Genomic DNA, 21,448 nt, shown 5'->3' on the forward strand with positions numbered 1-21,448 from the left:
GTAATCACTATATACTAGTCTACCTCTACTCACTACATCCTGCTCCACCTGTAATCACTATATACTAGTCTACCTCTACTCACTACATCCTGCTCCACCTGTAATCACTATATACTAGTCTACCTCTACTCACTCAATCCTGCTCCCCTGTAATCACTATATACTGTCTACCTCTACTCATACATCCTGCTCCACCTGTAATCACTATATACTAGTCTACCTCTACTCACTACATCCTGCTCACCTGTAATCACTAATGTGACTAGTCTACCTCTACTCACTACATCCTGCTCCACCTGTAATCACTATATACTAGTCTACCTCTACTCACTACATCCTGCTCCACCTGTAATCACTTATACTAGTCTACCTCTACTCACTACATCCTGCTCCACCTGTAATCACTATATACTAGTCTACCTCTACTCACTACATCCTGCTCCACCTGTAATCACTATATACTAGTCTACCTCTACTCACTACATCCTGCTCCACCTGTAATCACTATATACTAGTCTACCTCTACTCACTACAATCCTGCTCCACCTGTAATCACTATATACTAGTCTACCTCTACTCACTACATCCTGCTCCACCTGTAATCACTATATACTAGTCTACCTCTACTCACTACATCCTGCTCCACCTGTAATCACTATATCCTGCTCCACCTGTAATCACTATATACTAGTCTACCTCTACTCACTACATCCTGCTCCACCTGTAATCACTATATACTAGTCTACTCTACTCACTACATCCTGCTCCACCTGTAATCACTATATACTAGTCTACCTCTACTCACTCACTACATCCTGCTCCACCTGTAATCACTATATACTAGTCTACCTCTACTCACTACATCCTGCTCCACCTGTAATCACTATATACTAGTCTACCTCTACTCACTACATCCTGCTCCACCTGTAATCACTATATACTAGTCTACCTCTACTCACTACATCCTGCTCCACCTGTAATCACTATATACTAGTCCTACCTCTACTCACTACATCCTGCTCCACCTGTAATCACTATATACTAGTCTACCTCTACTCACTACATCCTGCTCCACCTGTAATCACTATACTAGTCTACCTCTACTCACTACATCCTGCTCCACCTGTAATCACTATATACTAGTCTACCTCTACTCACTACATCCTGCTCCACCTGTAATCACTATATACTAGTCTACCTCTACTCACTACATCCTGCTCCACCTGTAATCACTATATCCTGCTCCACCTGTAATCACTATATACTAGTCTACCTCTACTCACTACATCCTGCTCCACCTGTAATCACTATATACTAGTCTACCTCTACTCACTACATCCTGCTCCACCTGTAATCACTATATACTAGTCTACCTCTACTCACTACATCCTGCTCCACCTGTAATCACTATATACTAGTCTACCTCTACTCACTACATCCTGCTCCACCTGTAATCACTAAGTACTAGTCTACCTCTACTCACTACATCCTGCTCCACCTGTAATCACTATATACTAGTCTACCTCTACTCACTACATCCTGCTCCACCTGTAATCACTATATACTAGTCTACCTCTACTCACTACATCCTGCTCCACCTGTAATCACTAAGTACTAGTCTACCTCTACTCACTACATCCTGCTCCACCTGTAATCACTATATATAGTCTACCTATACTCACTACTCCTGCTCCACCTGTAATCACTAAGTACTAGTCTACCTCTACTCACTACATCCTGCTCCACCTGTAATCACTATATACTAGTCTACCTCTACTCACTACATCCTGCTCCACCTGTAATCACTATATACTAGTCTACCTCTACTCACTACATCCTGCTCCACCTGTAATCACTATATACTAGTCTACCTCTACTCACTACATCCTGCTCCACCTGTAATCACTATATACTAGTCTACCTCTACTCACTACATCCTGCTCCACCTGTAATCACTATATACTAGTCTACCTCTACTCACTACCATCCTGCTCCACCTGTAATCACTATATTACTAGTCTACCTCTACTCACTACATCCTGCTCCACCTGTAATCACTATATACTAGTCTACCTCTACTCACTACATCCTGCTCCACCTGTAATCACTATATACTAGTCTACCTCTACTCACTACATCCTGCTCCACCTGTAATCACTATATACTAGTCTACCTCTACTCACTACATCACTGCCTCCACCTGTAATCACTATATACTAGTCTACCTCTACTCACTACATCCTGCTCCACCTGTAATCACTATATACTAGTCTACCTCTACTCACTACATCCTGCTCCACCTGTAATCACTAGTACTAGTCTACCTCCTACTCACTACATCCTGCTCCAACCTGTAATCACTATAGTACTAGTCTACCTCTACTCACTACATCCTGCTCCACCTGTAATCACTATATACTAGTCTACCTCTACTCACTACATCCTGCTCCACCTGTAATCACTATATACTAGTCTACCTCTACTCACTACATCCTGCTCCACCTGTAATCACTATATACTAGTCTACCTCTACTCACTACATCCTGCTCCACCTGTAATCACTATAGTACTAGTCTACCTCTACTCACTACATCCTGCTCCACCTGTAATCACTATATTACTAGTCTACCTCTACTCACTACATCCTGCTCCACCTGTAATCACTATAATACTAGTCTACCTCTACTCACTACATCCTGCTCCACCTGTAATCACTATATACTAGTCTACCTCTACTCACTACATCCTGCCTCCCCTGTAATCACTATATACTAGTCTAACCTCTACCTCACTCCATCCTGCTCCACCTGTAATCACTATACTACTAGTCTACCCTCTAATCACTACATCCTGCTCCACCTGTAAGCACTATATACTAGTCTACCTCTACTCATAATCCTGCTCCACCCTGTAATCACTAAGTACTAGTCCTACCTCTACTCACTACAATCCTGCTCCACCTGTAATCACTATATACTAGGTCTACCTCTACTCCCTACCATCCATGCTCCACCTGTAATCACTATATCCTAGTCTACCTTCTACTCACTACATCCTGCTCCACCTGTAATCACTATGTACCTAGTCTACCTCTACGCACTACATACCTGCTCTCACACCTGTAATACACTATATACTAGTCTACCTCTACTCACTACATCCTGCTCCACCGGTAATCCTCTATCATCTAGTCTACCTCTAATCACTACATCCTGCTCCACCTGTAAGCACTATATACTAGTCTACCTCTACTCACTACATCCTGCTCCACCTGTAATCACTATAGTACTAGTCTACATCTACCTCACTACTCATTCTGCTTACCACCTGTAAATCACTAGTATACTAGTCTACCTCTACTCACATACATCCTGCTCCACCTGTATCACTATCTACTAGTCTACCTCTACTCACGTACATCCTGCTACCACCTGTAACTCACTATATACTGAGTCTAGACTCTACTCACCTACATCCGGCTCCACCTGTAATCACTATAGTACTAGTCTAACTCTTACTCACTACATCCTGCCGCTCCACCTGTAATCACTATATACTAGTCTACCTCTACTCACTCCATCCTGCTCCACCTGTAATCACTATATACTAGTCTACCTCTACTCACTACATCTGCTCCACCTGTAATCACTATATACTAGTCATACCTCTACTCACTACATCCTGCTTCCACCTGTAATCACTATATACTAGTCTACCTCTACCACTACAATCCTGCTCCACCTGTAATCACTATATACTAGTCTACCTCTACTCACTACAATCCTGCTCCACCTGTAATCACTATATAACTAGTCTACCTCTACTCACTACATCCTGCTCCACCTGTAATCACTATATACTAGTCTACCTCTACTCACTACACTGCTCCACCTGTAATCACTATATACTAGTCTACCTCTACTCACTACATCCTGCTCCACCTGTAATCACTATATACTAGTCTACCTCTACTCACTACATCCTGCTCCACCTGTAATCACTATATACTAGTCTACCTCTACTCACTACATCCTGCTCCACCTGTAATCACTATATACTAGTCTACCTCTACTCACTACATCCTGCTCCACCTGTAATCACTATACTAGTCTACCTCTACTCACTACATCCTGCTCCACCTGTAATCACTATATATAGTCTACTACTCACTACATCCTGCTCCACCTGTAATCACTATACTAGTCTACCTCTACTCACTACATCCTGCTCCACCTGTAATCACTATATACTAGTCTACCTCTACTCACTACATCCTGCCACCTGTAATCACTATATACTAGTCTACCTCTACTCACTACATCCTGCTCCACCTGTAATCACATAATACTAGTCTACCTCTACTCACTACATCCTGCTCCACCTGTAATCACTATATACTAGTCTACCTCTACTCACTACATCCTGCTCCAACCTGTAATCACTATATACTAGTCTACCTCTACTCACTACATCCTGCTCCACACTGTAAATCACTATACTACTAGTCTACCTCTACTCACTACATCCTGCTCCACCTGTAATCACTATTACTAGTCTACCTCTACTCACTACATCCTGCTCCACTGTAATCACTATATTACTAGTCTACCTCTACTCACTACATCCTGCTCCACCTGTAATCACTATATACTAGTCTACCTCTACTCACTACATCCTGCTCCACCTGTAATCACTATATACTAGTCTACCTCTACTCACTACATCCTGCTCCACCTGTAATCACTATATACTAGTCTACCTCTACTCACTACATCCTGCTCCACCTGTAATCACTATATACTAGTCTACCTCTACTCACTACATCCTGCTCCACCTGTAATCACTATATACTAGTCTACCTCTACTCACTACATCCTGCTCCACCTGTAATCACTATATACTAGTCTACCTTACTCACTCCATCCTCTCCACCTTAATCACTATACTAGTCTACCTTACTCCTACATCCTGCTCAACTGTCATCACTATATACTAGTCTACCTCTACTCACTACATCCTGCTCCACCTGTAATCACTATATACTAGTCTACCTCTACTCACTACATCCTGCTCCACCTGTAATCACTATATACTAGTCTACCTCTACTCACTACATCCTGCTCCACCTGTAATCACTATATACTAGTCTACCTCTACTCACTAACATCCTGCTCCACCTGTAATCACTATAGTACTAGTCTACCTCTACTCACTACATCCTGCTCCACCTGTAATCACTATTACTAGTCTACCTCTACTCACTACATCCTGCTCCACCTGTAATCACTATATACTAGTCTACCTCTACTCACTACATCCTGCTCCACCTGTAATCACTATATTACTAGTCTACCTCTACTCACTACATCCTGCTCCACCTGTAATCACTATATACTAGTCTACCTCTACTCACTACATCCTGCTCACCTGTAATCACTATTACTAGTCTACCTCTACTCACTACATCCTGCTCCACCTGTAATCACTATATACTAGTCTACCTCTACTCACTACATCCTGCTCCACCTGTAATCACTATATACTAGTCTACCTCTACTCACTACATCCTGCTCCACCTGTAATCACTATATACTAGTCTACCTCTACTCACTACATCCTGCTCCACCTGTAATCACTAAGTACTAGTCTACCTCTACTCACTACATCCTGCTCCACCTGTAATCACTATATACTAGTCTACCTCTACTCACTACATCCTGCTCCACCTGTAATCACTAAGTACTAGTCTACCTCTACTCACTACATCCTGCTCCACCTGTAATCACTATATACTAGTCTACCTCTACTCACTACATCCTGCTCCACCTGTAATCACTATATACTAGTCTACCTCTACTCACTACATCCTGCTCCACCTGTAATCACTATATACTAGTCTACCTCTACTCACTACATCCTGCTCCACCTGTAATCACTATATACTAGTCTACCTCTACTCACTACATCCTGCTCCACCTGTAATCACTATATACTAGTCTACCTCTACTCACTACATCCTGCCACCTGTAATCACTAATACTAGTCTACCTCTACTCACTACATCCTGCTCCACCTGTAATCACTATATACTAGTCTACCTTACTCACTACATCCTGCTCCACCTGTAATCACTAATACTAGTCTACCTCTACTCACTACATCCTGCTCCACCTGTAATCACTATATACTAGTCTCTACCTCACTACATCCTGCTCACCGTATCACTATATACTAGTCTACCTCTACTCACTACATCCTGCTCCACCTGTAACTATATACTAGTCTACCTCTACTCACTACATCCTGCTCCACCTGTAATCACTTATACTAGTCTACCTCTACTCACTACATCCTGCTCCACCTGTAATCACTATATACTAGTCTACCTCTACTCACTACATCCTGCTCCACCTGTAATCACTATATACTAGTCTAACTCTACTCACTACATCCTGCTCCACCTGTAATCACTATATACTAGTCTACTCTACTCACTACATCCTGCTCCACCTGTAATCACTATATACTAGTCTACCTCTACTCACTACATCCTGCTCCACCTGTAATCACTATATACTAGTCTACCTCTACTCACTACATCCTGCTCCACCTGCTAATCACTATATACTAGTCTACCTCTACTCACTACATCCTGCTCCACCTGTAATCACTATATACTAGTCTACCTCTACTCACTACATCCTGCTCCACCTGTAATCACTATATACTAGTCTACCTCTACTCACTACATCCTGCTCCACCTGTAATCACTATATACTAGTCTACCTCTACTCACTACATCTGCTCCACCTGTAATCACTATTATACTAGTCTACCTCTACTCACTACATCCTGCTCCACCTGTAATCACTATATACTAGTCTACCTCTACTCACTACATCCTGCTCCACCTGTAATCACTATATACTAGTATACCTCTACTCACTACATCCTGCTCCACCTGTAATCACTATATACTAGTCTACCTCTACTCACTACATCCTGCTCCACCTGTAATCACTATATACTAGTCTACCTCTACTCACTACATCCTGCTCCACCTGTAATCACTATATACTAGTCTACCTCTACTCACTACATCCTGCTCCACCTGTAATCACTATATACTAGTCTACCTCTACTCACTACATCCTGCTCCACCTGTAATCACTATATACTAGTCTACCTCTACTCACTACATCCTGCTCCACCTGTAATCACTATATACTAGTCTACCTCTACTCACTACATCCTGCTCCACCTGTAATCACTATATACTAGTCTACCTCTACTCACTACATCCTGCTCCACCTGTAATCACTATATACTAGTCTACCTCTACTCACTACATCCTGCTCCACCTGTAATCACTATATACTAGTCTACCTCTACTCACTACATCCTGCTCCACCTGTAATCACTATATACTAGTCTACCTCTACTCACTACATCCTGCTCCACCTGTAATCACTATATACTAGTCTACCTCTACTCACTACATCCTGCTCCACCTGTAATCACTATATACTAGTCTACCTCTACTCACTACATCCTGCTCCACCTGTAATCACTATATACTAGTCTACCTCTACTCACTACATCCTGCTCCACCTGTAATCACTATATACTAGTCTACCTCTACTCACTACATCCTGCTCCACCTGTAATCACTATATACTAGTCTACCTCTACTCACTACATCCTGCTCCACCTGTAATCACTATATACTAGTCTACCTCTACTCACTACATCCTGCTCCACCTGTAATCACTATATACTAGTCTACCTCTACTCACTACATCCTGCTCCACCTGTAATCACTATATACTAGTCTACCTCTACTCACTACATCCTGCTCCACCTGTAATCACTATATACTAGTCTACCTCTACTCACTACATCCTGCTCCACCTGTAATCACTATAGTACTAGTCTACCTCTACTCACTACATCCTGCTCACCTGTAATCACTATATACTAGTCTACCTCTACTCACTACATCCTGCTCCACCTGTAATCACTATATACTAGTCTACCTCTACTCACTACATCCTGCTCCACCTGTAATCACTATATACTAGTCTACCTCTACTCACTACATCCTGCTCCACCTGTAATCACTATATACTAGTCTACCTCTACTCACTACATCCTGCTCCACCTGTAAATCCACTATATACTAGTCTACCTCTACTCACTACATCCTGCTCCACCTGTAATCACTAAGTACTAGTCTACCTCTACTCACTACATCCTGCTCCACCTGTAATCACTATATACTAGTCTACCTCTACTCACTACATCCTGCTCCACCTGTAATCACTAAGTACTAGTCTACCTCTACTCACTACATCCTGCTCCACCTGTAATCACTATATACTAGTCTACCTCTACTCACTACATCCTGCTCCACCTGGTTTTAATCCACTATAAATAGTCTACCTCTACTACTACATCCGCTCCACCTGTACGCTATACTAGTCTACCTCTACTCACTACATCCTGCTCCACCTGAATCACTATATACTAGTCTACCTCTACTCACTACATCCTGCTCCACCTGTAATCACTATATACTAGTCTCCTCTACTCACTACATCCTGCTCCACCTGTAATCACTATATACTAGTCTACCTCTACTCACTACATCCTGCTCCACCTGTAATCACTATATACTAGTCTACCTCTACTCACTACATCCTGCTCCACCTGTAATCACTATATACTAGTCTACCTCTACTCACTACATCCTGCTCCACCTGTAATCACTATATACTAGTCTACCTCTACTCACTACATCCTGCTCCACCTGTAATCACTATATACTAGTCTACCTCTACTCACTACATCCTGCTCCACCTGTAATCACTATATACTAGTCTACCTCTACTCACTACATCCTGCTCCACCTGTAATCACTATATACTAGTCTACCTCTACTCACTACATCCTGCTCCACCTGTAATAACTATATACTAGTCTACCTCTACTCACTACATCCTGCTCCACCTGTAATCACTATATACTAGTCTACCTCTACTCACTACATCCTGCTCCACCTGTAATCACCATGTAACAATCCTACAGGCTCACCTGAGTCAGAGGACAGCTGGCTGGATGTAGGAGTGGAGCCCAGTGGCAAGGACCGCAGGCAGGTAGTAGGTGCAGGAAGTCTGGCAGAGGCGTAGTCGGTAGGCAGGCGGTGAGTCAGGGCAGGTGGCAGTAAGCGTGGTCAGACAATCCGGATGGCAACAGTGGTAGCAGTTCAGTAGGTAGGGACAAAGCAGAAGAGTAGTCGGTAGTCAATTCCTGGTCAGCAGTGGATTTCCAGTAGTAGCAAGAGCAGCAGATGAGGAGAAGCTTGATCAAGGCTCAGGAGCTCAATAATCAGCAAACTGGAGTGGAAGGGGCTGGACTTATATAGGGAAGTACCAGGTGTGGGGAATCAAGGGTGATGAGCAAGGCTTGGCAAGACTGAGGTTAACTAATAGGCTTCAGGGAGGAATGTCCAGAGAGGACGGTAGCCTAGTAAGCAGGGCTACCGCCTGGAACGTGTCTGGTCACAGGTTTGAATCCTGACAGTACTCCCCCCGCTTCCAAGGTGACCTTCGGGCACCGCAGGGGCAGGCTTACCGGGGTGCCGTTGGTGGAACTCTTTTACCAGTCTGGGGGCGTGGACATTTTCTTCTGGCTCCCAGGAGTTATCCTCGGGAGGGTAACCCTCCCACCCAATTAGGTATTGTAGTATTCCCTGGTGGATCCTGGAGTTGAGGATCTTTGCGACAGCGTATTCTTCTTCACCCTGTACCCTCACGGGTGGTGGAGGGGGGCAAGTGGCGGCCTGTGAAGGTGTTCTCCACATATGGCTTGAGGAGTGAGCAATGGAAGACAGGGTGCACCCTAATGGAGTCCGGAAGGTCGAGCCGGCACGTGACCTCGTTGACCCATGTATCTTTGGGCCAACTTTTTAGAGGGGACCTTCAATCGGAGGTTCCTGGTGGACAGCCACACCTTGTCTCTGACATGGAAGCCCGGGTGGGTTTGCGACGTCTGTCTGCTCCCTGTTTAAAGCGCCTCTGGGCAAGCTGGAGGTTGTCTATAATGTTCTTTTGTGCCTCCTGTAGGGTTGTTAGGCATTCGGCCACTGCTGGGAGGGTGGAGGCGACGGGTAGGTGGGGAATGAACACCAGGTGCGAGCCTGTGTTAGCAAAGAAGGGGCTGTGCTTGGTTGAGCTGTGCTCAGCATTGTTGTAGGCGAACTCGGCCGTGGGGAGATGATCAAGCCAGTCATCCGGCAGGTGGGAGCTGAAACAGCGTAGGTACTGCTCTAGGGTCTGATTAGTTCTCTCCGTCTGCCCATTTGACTGAGGGTGGAAAGCGGAGGACAGGTTCACTTTAACCCCGAGCGCCAGGCAGAAGTTCTTCCAGAACTTTGAGGCAAATTGTACGCCTCGGTCGGAGACCACGTCGTCCGTGATCCCATGCAGCCTGAAGACCTCTCTGAGAATAAGATCGGCCGTCTGTTTGGCGGTGGGTAGGCCTTTGTAGGGGATGAAATGGGCCATCTTGGTGAGACGGTCGACCATGACCAGGATGGTGTTCATCCCTTTTGAAGGAGGAAGGTCTACCACAAAGTCCATGGAGATTGAGCCCCAGGGGCGGGAGGGAATCAGGAGGGGTTGTAACAGACCCACGGGAGAGGAGTCTTATTGCGGGCACAGACCGTGCACAAGGAGATGTACCTCTTGATGTCCTCCTTGTATGTTGGCCACCAGAAGGAGCGGGAGAGAAGCTCCTGGGTCTTTCTTGTGCCAAAATGGCCGGCCACCTTGGAGTCATGGTTGAGTTTGAGCATCTTCGAGCCGTGCGATTTCTGGTACATATAGTTGTAGGTCCTGATGAAACCAATGACCGTTCTTAAACGTAAGGCTGACATTCCCTTTGGGGTGGGCGAGGAAGGGGTCATTTTCCTATCCTTCTTTGATTGTGCCCAGGAGTTCTTTAGAGTAGGTGGCCCCTACGACCCTTCTCTCGGGTAGGATGTTATTTTGGCCCTTGTTACACTGTGAGGGCTCAGAAAACATTCTGGAGAGGGCGTCAGCCTTGCCGTTTTTGATCCCCAGCGATAGGTGATGAGAAAGTTGAAGCGGGAAAAGAATAGGCTCCATCTGGCCTGTCTGGCTGAGAGTCTCTTAGCGCTGCGGATGAACTCGAGGTTCTTGTGGTCAGTTAGTACGATTATGGGGTTGGTGGCTCCCTCCAGCAGGTGTCTCCACTCAGAGAAGGCATCCTTGATCACCAGTAGTTCTTTGTTCCCGATGTCATAGTTCTTCTCGGAGGGGACATCTGACGGGAGAAATATGCGCACGGGTGTAATAGCATCCTCTCCCCTGTCCGTTGTGACAAAACTGAGCCCACCGCGGAGTCTGATGCATCCACTTCGACTGTAAATGGCAGCTCGGGGTTCGGGTGGATTAGGATTGGAGTAGAAGTAAAGAGGAGTTTCAACTTGGTGAAGGCCTCCTGGGCCTCGGGTGTCCAGGAGAAGGGGACTGCCTTCTTGGTGAGTTGGGTGATTGGTGCTATGACCTTGGAGAAGTTCCGGATAAACTTCCGATAGAAGTTGGCGAAGCCAATGAATCGTTGTATCTCCTTCTCGGAACGGGCCAGTTCAACACAGCTTGGACCTTCCTCGGGTCCATATTTAGGCCCTCTGGGGAGATGATGTATCCGAGGAACTGAGTGGTGGTTCGCTCAAACTCGCATTTCTCTAGCTTGATATAGAGAGAGTTCTGTCGGAGTCTCTGCAGTACCCTACGGGCGTGTTTGCGGTGCCGCTCGAGGTCTTCAGAGAAGATCAAGATGTCGTCCAGGTAAACGACTACAAACAGATCCAGCATGTCCCTGAGGACGTCGTTAATGAAGTGCTGGAAGGTGGCAGGAGCATTGCAGAGTCTGAAAGGCATGACCAGGTACTCGAAATGCCCATAACGCGTCCGGAAGGCGGTCTTCCATTCGTCCCCAGGGCGGATTCGGACGAGGTTGTAGGCCCCTCGAAGGTCGAGTTTAGTGAAGATCTTCGCTGCCCGGAGTCTCTCGAGGAGTTCTGAAATCAGTGGGAGCTGGTACCGTTTTTTTACAGTTATGTTGTTAAGCTTTCTGTAGTCTATGCAGGGACGCAGGGAGGAGTCTTTTTTCTCTACGAAGAAAAAGGGAGCTCCCGCGGGGGAGGTAGAGGGCCGGATGAACCCCTTCCTCAGGTCTTCGTCCAGGTACTCTTTCAGAGCCTTGAGTTCAGGCTCTGAGAGGGGGTAGATACTGCCAAAGGGTATTTCGGCCCCGGGCAACAGTTCTATAGGGCAGTCGTAGGGTCGGTGTGGTGGCAGCTTGTCTGCGTTTTTCTTGTCGCAGACATCCTGGAACTCACGGTATTGAGGGGGTAGCAGAGCCTTGACGGATAGTTTTGAGATGGTGGTGTCTTCGGGTGGAAGAACGAGTTTGTGGGAGCAATTTAGCGAGCAGAACTCGGACAGGAATTGTATGCAGCGGGTTTCCCAGTCCACCGAGGGGTTGTGGGTGGCCAACCATGGGATGCCCAAGATCACCGGGAACTTCGGGGAGGCGATCAGTGAGAAGTGGATCTTTTCGCGGTGATCGGGTTCTATGAGGAGTTGTAGTTCGGTGGTCTCGTGAGTGGCCGGCCCCGAGGAGAGTGGGGATCCGTCGACGGTTTCCAGGTCAACGGGGGCTGCCTTGATTGTCAGTGGAATGTTCTTTTTGCGGGCGAAGGTTAGGTCCATGAAGTTGCCTCCCGCCCCGGAGTCTAACATCGCTGAACAGGGGAGTTGTCGCCCCTCAATGTCAAGGAGGATGGGGACGATGAAGTAGGATCCAAGAGCCGCCGTGTTGTTATTTTCAGGGGCTGCTGGCGGGGTTGGAGTCTGTGGTTGCTCCTTTAGTTCCGTGACGGCAATAGTCTTTCGGATCTTATGAGGACATTTGATGGCAAAATGACCCGGCTCCCCACAGTAGAGGCAGAGGTTTTCGGCCAGCCGTCTCTCTCTCTCAGCTGTGGATAGAGACCTACGTAGCGCGTCGACCTGCATAGGTTCAGTTGCTGACTGGGGGTCGCGCTGGGCGGTGGAAGAGAAGGAGTAAGTGGGTCTGTGGTCCAAGGACCAGAGTCTTTCTTTCTTCCTCTCGGAGAGTCTTTGATCTATCCGGATGCATAACTGAATGAAGTCATCCAGATCGTCTGGGGCCTCAACTCTGGCGAGTTCATCCTTTATTAATTCGGACAGGCCTCGCCGGAATTGGCTCCTCTGTGCCACTGGGTTCCAGGTGGTGTCCGTGACCCAACGGCGAAACTCAGCGGTGTATTCGGCGACGGAGCGTCTCTCTTGCCGCAGACTATGTAGTCGCGCCTCGGCTGTCGCACAGCGGTTGGGGTCGTCGAAGACTTGGCTCATGGCGGTGATGAAGTTGTTTAGGTTGTTCAGGAGCTGACTGTTAGTCTCCACGTATGGTGATGCCCATGCTAATGCTTCATCCGTCAGGAGATTGACCATGAATAGCACCTTCTTTTTCTCGGTGGTGAAGAGGGACGGGTACATCTGAAAATAGATGCGGCATTGGTTTAGAAACCCCGGATACTGGCGTCTGTCGCCACGAATCTTGATGGGAGTGGCATGCGGGTGTCTGCAGCCGCGCCGCGGACGTCCAGGAGTTGCCTCTGTAGTTCAATAATTTCGCTTTGTTGGCTTTGGCCTACGCCTTGGAGCTGGGCAAATTTCTCCTGATATGTAGTACCAAATTCTTGAAGTTCGGAGACCTGCTTACGCAGAGTGGCCATTGCGGACTCCATAGTGTGTGCTGATTATTCCGTAACAGTCCTACAGGCTCACCTGAGTCAGAGGACAGCTGGCTGGAGGTAGGAGTGGAGCCTAGTGGCAAGGACCGCAGGCAGGTAGTAGGTGCAGAAAGTCTGGCAGAGGCGTAGTCGGTAGGCAGGCGGCAGTAAGCGTGGTCAGACAATCCGGATGGCAACGGTGGTAGCAGTTCAGTAGGTAGGGACAAAGCAGAAGAGTAGTCTACCTCTACTCACTACATCCTATACTAGTCTACCTCTACTCACTACATCCTGCTCCACCTGTAATCACTATATACTAGTCTACCTCTACTCCCTACATCCTACATACAGATATATACAGCCACCACTAGAGGGAGCTCTGGAGATTACTACATACAGATATATACAGCCACCACTAGAGAGAGCTCTGGAGATTACTACATACAGATATATACAGCCACCACTAGGGGAAGCTGATGAGATTACTACATACAGATATATACAGCCTCCACTAGAGGGAGCTCAGGAGATTACTACATACAGATATATACAGCCACCACTAGAGGGAGCTCAGGAGATTACTACATACAGATATATACAGCCACCACTAGAGGGAGCTCAGGAGATTACTACATACAGATATATACAGCCACCACTAGAGGGGGTGCAGGTGGTTACTACATACAGATATATACAGCCACCACTAGAGGGAGCTCAGGAGATTACTACATACAGATATATACAGCCACCACTAGAGGGAGCTCAGGAGATTACTACATACAGATATATACATCCACCACTAGAAGGAGCTCAGGAGATTACTACATACAGATATATACAGCCACCACTAGAGGGAGCTCAGGAGATTACTACATACAGATATATACAGCCACCACTAGAGGGAGCTTAGGAGATTACTGCATACAGATATATACAGCCACCACTAGAGGGAGCTCAGGAGATTACTACATACAGATATATACAGCCACCACTAGAGGGAGCTCAGGAGATTACTGCATACAGATATATACAGCCACCACTAGAGGGAGCTCAGGAGATTACTACATACAGATATATACAGCCACCACTAGAGGGAGCTCAGGAGATTACTACATACAGATATATACGGCCACCACTAGAGGGAACTCAGGAGATTACTACATACAGATATATACAGCCACCACTAGGGGGAGCTTAGGATATTATTACACTGCCTGTCCAAAAAAGGTCGCCACCTGGATTTAACTAGCAACTATTGGATAAATACTGCATGGGGGCGATTATCTTTCAGCTGCAACAAGTTATTTAACCCCGACTGGTGCAATGAGTTGCTTCTCATTTCTTAAACAACCATGTGGAAAGACACATCTCGTGGTTGTGGAAAAGATGTTAGGCCTCTTTCACACTTGCGTTGTCCGGATCCGGCGTGCACTCCACTTGCCGGAATTACACGCCGGATCCGGAAAAACGCAAGTGTACTGAAAGCATTTGAAGACGGATCTGTCTTCAAAATGCGTTCAGTGTTACTATGGCAGCCAGGACGCAATTAAAGTCCTGGTTGCCATAGTAGTAGTGGGGAGCGGGGGAGCGGTATACTTACCGTCCGCGCGGCTCCCGGGGCGCCCCAGAGTGACGTCAGAGCGCCCCATGCGCATGGGGCGCCCTGACGTCACTCTGGAGCGCCCCGGGAGCCGCACGGACGGTAAGTATACTGCTCCCCCGCTCCCCACTACACTTTACCATGGCAAACAGGACTTTAGCGTCCCGGCAGCCATGGTAACCATTCAGAAAAAGCTAAACCTTTCAATGGGCATTAATTCCGGATCCGGCCTTGCGGCAAGTCTTCAGGATTTTTGGCCGGAGCAAAAAGCGCAGCATGCTGCGGTATTTTCTCCGGCCAAAAAACGTTCCGGTCCTGAACTGAAGACATCCTGATGCATCCTGAACGGATTTCTCTCCATTCAGAATGCATTAGGATAAAACTGATCAGGATTCTTCCGGCACAGAGCCCCGACGACGGAACTCAGCGCCGGAAGACAAGAACGCAGGTGTGAAAGAGCCCTTAGTCTGTTTGAGAAGGGTCAGATCATTGGCATGTATCAAGCAGAGAAAACATCTAAGGAGATTGCAGAAACTGCTAAAATTGGGTTAAGAACTGTCCAACGCATTATTACAAACTGGAGGATAGTGGGGATCCACCGTATTCGAGGAAGAAATGTGGCCGGAAAAAAATCCTGAATGATGGTGATCGGCGATCACTTAAACGTTTGGTGAAATCAAATTGAAGAAAAACAACAGTAGAACTCAGGGCTATGTTTAATAGTGAAAGTAAGAGCTTTTCCACAAGCACAATGCGAAGGGAACGCAAGGGATTGGACTGAACAGCTGTGTAGCCGTAAGAAAACCACTAATCAGTGAGGAAAACCAGAAAAGAGGCTTCAATTTGCTCGGGAGCATAAATATTGGACTCTGGAGCAATGGAAGAAGGTGATGTGGTCTGATGAGTCCAGATTTGCCCTGTTCCAGAGTGATGGGCGCATCAGGGTAAGAAGAGAGGCAGATGAAGTGATGCCCCCATCATGCCTAGTGCCTCCTGTACCAGCCTGTGGGGGCAGTGCTAGGTTCAGCAACAGTATGTGCTCCAAGAATGAGGTCAGCGACCACCTGAACATACTGAAGGACCAGGTTATTCCATCAATGGATTTGTTCTTCCCTGATGGCACGGGCATATTCCAAGATGGCAATGCCAGGATTCATCGAGCTCAGATTGTGAAAGAGCGGTTCAGGGAGCAGGAGACATCATTGTCACACATGGATTGGCCACCACAGAGTCCAGACCTTAACCCCATGGAGAATCTCTGAGATGTGCTTTGCGCAGCGGTCAGACTCTACCATCATCAATGCAAGATCTTGGTGAGAAATTAATGCAACACTGGATGGAGATAAATCATTGAGACATTGCAGAAGCTTATTGGAACAATGCCACAGCGAATGCGTGCCGGAACCACAGCTGAAGGCGGTCCAACGAAATATTAAAGTGTGTGACCTTTTTTTTTGGTGGCGACTTGTTTTTTGGACAGGTAGTGTATATACAACCACCACTAGAAGAAGCTCAGGAGATTACTACATACAGGTATATACAGCCACGACTAGTGGGAGCTGAGGAAATTACTACATACAGATATATACATCCACCACTAGGGGAAGCTCACGAGATTACTACATACAGATATATACAGCCACCACTAGAGGGAGCTCAGGAGATTACTACATACAGATATATACAGTCACCACTAGTGGGAGCTCAGGAGATTACTACATACAGATATATACAGCCACCACTAGAGGGAGCTCAGGAGATTACTACATACAGATATATACAGCCACCACTAGAGGGAGCTCAGGAGATTACTACATACAGATATATACAGTCACCACTAGTGGGAGCTCAGGAGATTACTGCATACAGATATATACAGCCACCACTAGAGGGAGCTCAGGAGATTACTACATACATATATATACAGCCACCACTAGAGGGAGCTCAGGAGATTACTACATACAGATATATACAGCCACCACTAGGGGGAGCTCAGGAGATTACTACATACAGATATATACAGCCACCACTAGAGGGAGCTCAGAAGATTACTACATACAGATATATACAGCCACCACTAGAGGGAGCTCAGGAGATTACTACATACAGATATATACAGCCACCACTAGAGGGAGCTCAGGAGATTACTACATACAGATATATACAGCCACCACTAGAGGGAGCTTAGAAGATTACTGCATACAGATATATACAGCCACCACTAGAGGGAGCTCAGGAGATTACTACATACAGATATATACAGCCACCACTAGAGGGAGCTCAGGAGATTACTACATACAGATATATACAGCCACCACTAGAAGGAGCTCACGAGACTACTACATACAGATATATACAGCCACCACTAGAGGGAGTTTAGGTGATTACTACATACAGATATATACAGCCACCACTAGAGGGAGCTCAGGAGATTACTACATACAGACATATACAGCCACCACTAGAGGGAGCTCAGGAGATTACTACATAGAGATATATACAGCCACCACTAGAGCGAGCTCAGGAGATTACTGCATACATATATATACAGCCACCACTAGAGGGAGCTTAAGAGATTACTGCATACAGATATTAACAGCCACCACTAGGGGGAGCTCAGTACATTAATGCATACAGATATATACAGACAACACTAGAGGGAGCTCAGGAGATTACTACATACAGATATATACAGCTACCACTAGAGGGAGTTCAGGAGATCACTACATACAGATTATACAGCCAACAGTAGAGGCAGCTCAGGAGATTACTACATACAGATATATATATATATATATATATATATATATATATATATATATATATAGCCACCACTAGAGAGAGCTCTGGAGATTACTACATACAGATATATACAGCCACCACTAGAGGGAACTGAGGAGATTACTGCATACAGATATATACAGCCACCACTAGAGGGAGCTCAGGAGATTACTACATACAGATATATACAGCCACCACTAGAGGGAGTGCAGGAGATCACTACATAGAGATATATAAAGCCACCACTAGAGGGAGAGCAGGAGGTTACTACATACAGATATATGCAACCACCACTAGAGGGAGCAAAGGAGATTACTGCATACAGCTATATACAGCCACCACTAGAGGGAGCTCTGGAGATTACTACATACAGATATATACAACCACCACTAGAGGGAGCTCTGGAGATTACTGCATACAGATATATACAGCCACCACTAGAGGGAGCTCAGCAGATTACTACATACAGATATATACAGTCACCACTAGAGGGAGCTCACTACATACAGATTATACAGCCACCACTAGAGGGCGCTCACTACATACAGGTTATACAGCCACCACTAGAGGGAGCTCACTACATACAGATTATACAGCCACCACTAGAGGGAGCTCACTACATACAGAATTATACCGCCACTACTAGAAGGGGCTCACTACATACAGATTATACAGCTACCACTAGAGGGAGCTCACTACATACAGATTATACAGCTACTACTAGAGGGAGCTCACTACATACAGATTATACAGCCACCACTAGAGGGAGCTCACTACATACAGAATTATACAGCCACTACTAGAAGGGGCTCACTACATACAGGTTATACAGCCACCACTAGAGGGAGCTCACTACATACAGATTATACAGCTACTACTAGAGGGATCTCAGGAGATTACTACATACAGATATATACAGCCACCACTAAAGGGAGCTCAGGAGATTACTACATACAGATATATACAGCCACCACTAGAGGAAGCTCAGGATATTACTACGTACAGATATATACAGCCACCACTAGAGGGAGCTCAGGAGATTACTACATACAGATATATACAGCCATAACTAGAGGGAGCTCAGGAGATTACTACATACAGATATATACAACCACCACTAGAGGGAGCTCAGGAGATTACTGCATACAGATATATACAACCACCACTAGAGGGAGCTCAGGAGATTACTACATACAGATACATACAGCCACCACTAGAGGGAGCTCAGGAGATTACTACATACAGATATATACAGCCACCACTAGAGGGAGCTCAGGAGATTACTACATACAGATATATACAGCCACCGCTAGAGGGAGCTCAGGAGATTACTACATACAGATATATACAGCCATAACTAGAGGGAGCTCAGGAGATTACTACATGCAGATATATACAGCCACCACTAGAGGGAGCTCAGGAGATTACTGCATACAGATATATACAGCCACCACTAGAGGGAGCTCAGGAGCTCACTACATACAGATTATACAGTCACCACTAGAGGGAGCTCACTACATACAGATTATACAGCCACCACTAGAGGGAGCTCACTACATACACATTATACAGTCTCCACTAGAGGGAGCTCTCTACATACAGATTATACAGCCACCACTAGAGGGAGCTCACTACATACAGATTATACGGCCACCACTAGAGGGAGCTCACTACATACAGATTATACAGCCACCACTAGAGGGAGCTCAGGAGATTACTACATGCAGATTATACAGCCACCACTAGAGGGAGCTCACTACATGCAGATTATACAGCCACCACTAGGAGGAGTTGTCAGGGGTGGCTTAGTGACAGAAATATGAATTGTGTATCAGTAGGTGATGACGCCCGTCCTGTGACCTATGCTATTACGTTGTGCCTAAACTCCCAAATCTGACGTCACAGGGTCACGTGACATGCCGAAATTCCTGTGGCTTTGCAAAAGCAGTGTAATATCTACATCCTGTGTGCCGTGTAATTAGGATTAAAGTCATATAACACCAAAATAATATAACCCGACACTCATGAAAGTGTTTAACGTGAGGGGCACGGGGGAATGAACTTAGTCTTTTTGCTGCCTGAGGCAAAAATTGAAACAGTGCCAGATAATCTCTCTGAAAATAATAGTACCACGCAGATAGCGCCCCCTATAATACTAAATAACTGCGCCCAGCAAATAGTGTGTCTGACGCTAATAGTGTGAACATAATGTCCCCCAAAAATAACTGTGCTAAGCTGATACTGTGCAAAGGTACCCCCCACAGTAATGCTGCTCCTAAAAGTCCCACCAATAGTAAAAACTATTCTACTGTATCACTGTCCTGAGGATACCGATACAGTTGAATATAGTAACATAAGCACATCCATAATGGAAGCGCTTTTTGGCAAGGGCCCTGCCACTTTCCCTAGGTGGTGCCACCTGAGGCAATCGCCTTACATTGCCTCGTTGGCGGTGCACCCCTAGGGGCACGGTCACTTTGATATAGCGGCTTTGAATGTCACGCCTGGCGCGCCTTGTAAGCCTCTCTTTCTCCCTTGTAGATGAGGTCGGAGCTCTGGTGTTTGATATCGGATCTTACTCTGTTCGGGCCGGTTATGCCGGTGAAGACTGCCCCAAGGTATGAGGCTCCTGGAGAAATGATCCCTCATGGGCACCCATGTTCCCAGCCCCCGTAATCACTCTCTTCTCCCTTTTTCTCCCCCGCTCAGGCCGACTTCCCGACCACACTGGGGGTCTTCTCTCCAGACGAGTCTCTGTCATCGGAGCTGGAGAAGGATCGGAAGCTGAGCCGGGTGTATTACATCGACACAACGTGTCTCCACGTCCCTCGGCCGCTCACCGAGGTCACATCACCGCTGAAGAACGGCATGAGTGAGACCGCTGCTCCAAAACTCAACCAGGCCATGTGTGTTGTCTGCCAGCTCTCTGCCCATCATGTGCCATCCTGTGCTTCCCGGCCTCACTGCAGCCATTACCCATAATCCTTCATCACCATAGGTGAGGGGTGCAGACAAAATACTGTCCTCTCCATCAGCATAAGGTCCACACCGGCGGACGTGGAAGATGATCCCTGGAACCATGGCGCAATCAACCAAGATTTATAGAGAAATAACCCACCACATGATCACATACATAACACGCCCTGCATTGTGTGTACCCGATGATGTCATCGAACCGGGTCTCTATGGGGACTGGACAGGTGCATCGCAAGAAATTA

The 21,448-nt window shown here is 46.3% G+C and overlaps 1 protein-coding gene across 1 annotated transcript in view; it reads left to right on the forward strand.

The window, feature by feature from the left end:
• LOC122923475 (actin-like protein 6B) overlaps window positions 1–21,212 on the forward strand; it is a 33,460-nt gene extending 12,248 nt beyond the window's left edge. The window contains exons 2-3 of the mRNA XM_044274290.1: window positions 20,772–20,848; window positions 20,940–21,212. Coding sequence (XP_044130225.1) covers window positions 20,772–20,848; window positions 20,940–21,212 — 350 coding nt within the window. The remainder of the gene's footprint in view (window positions 1–20,771; window positions 20,849–20,939) is intronic.
• Window positions 21,213–21,448: the final 236 nt, after the last annotated feature.

Source organism: Bufo gargarizans, unplaced genomic scaffold (genome assembly GCF_014858855.1).
Source record: "Bufo gargarizans isolate SCDJY-AF-19 unplaced genomic scaffold, ASM1485885v1 original_scaffold_1628_pilon, whole genome shotgun sequence".
In the NCBI taxonomy this organism is placed as follows: domain Eukaryota; kingdom Metazoa; phylum Chordata; class Amphibia; order Anura; family Bufonidae; genus Bufo; species Bufo gargarizans.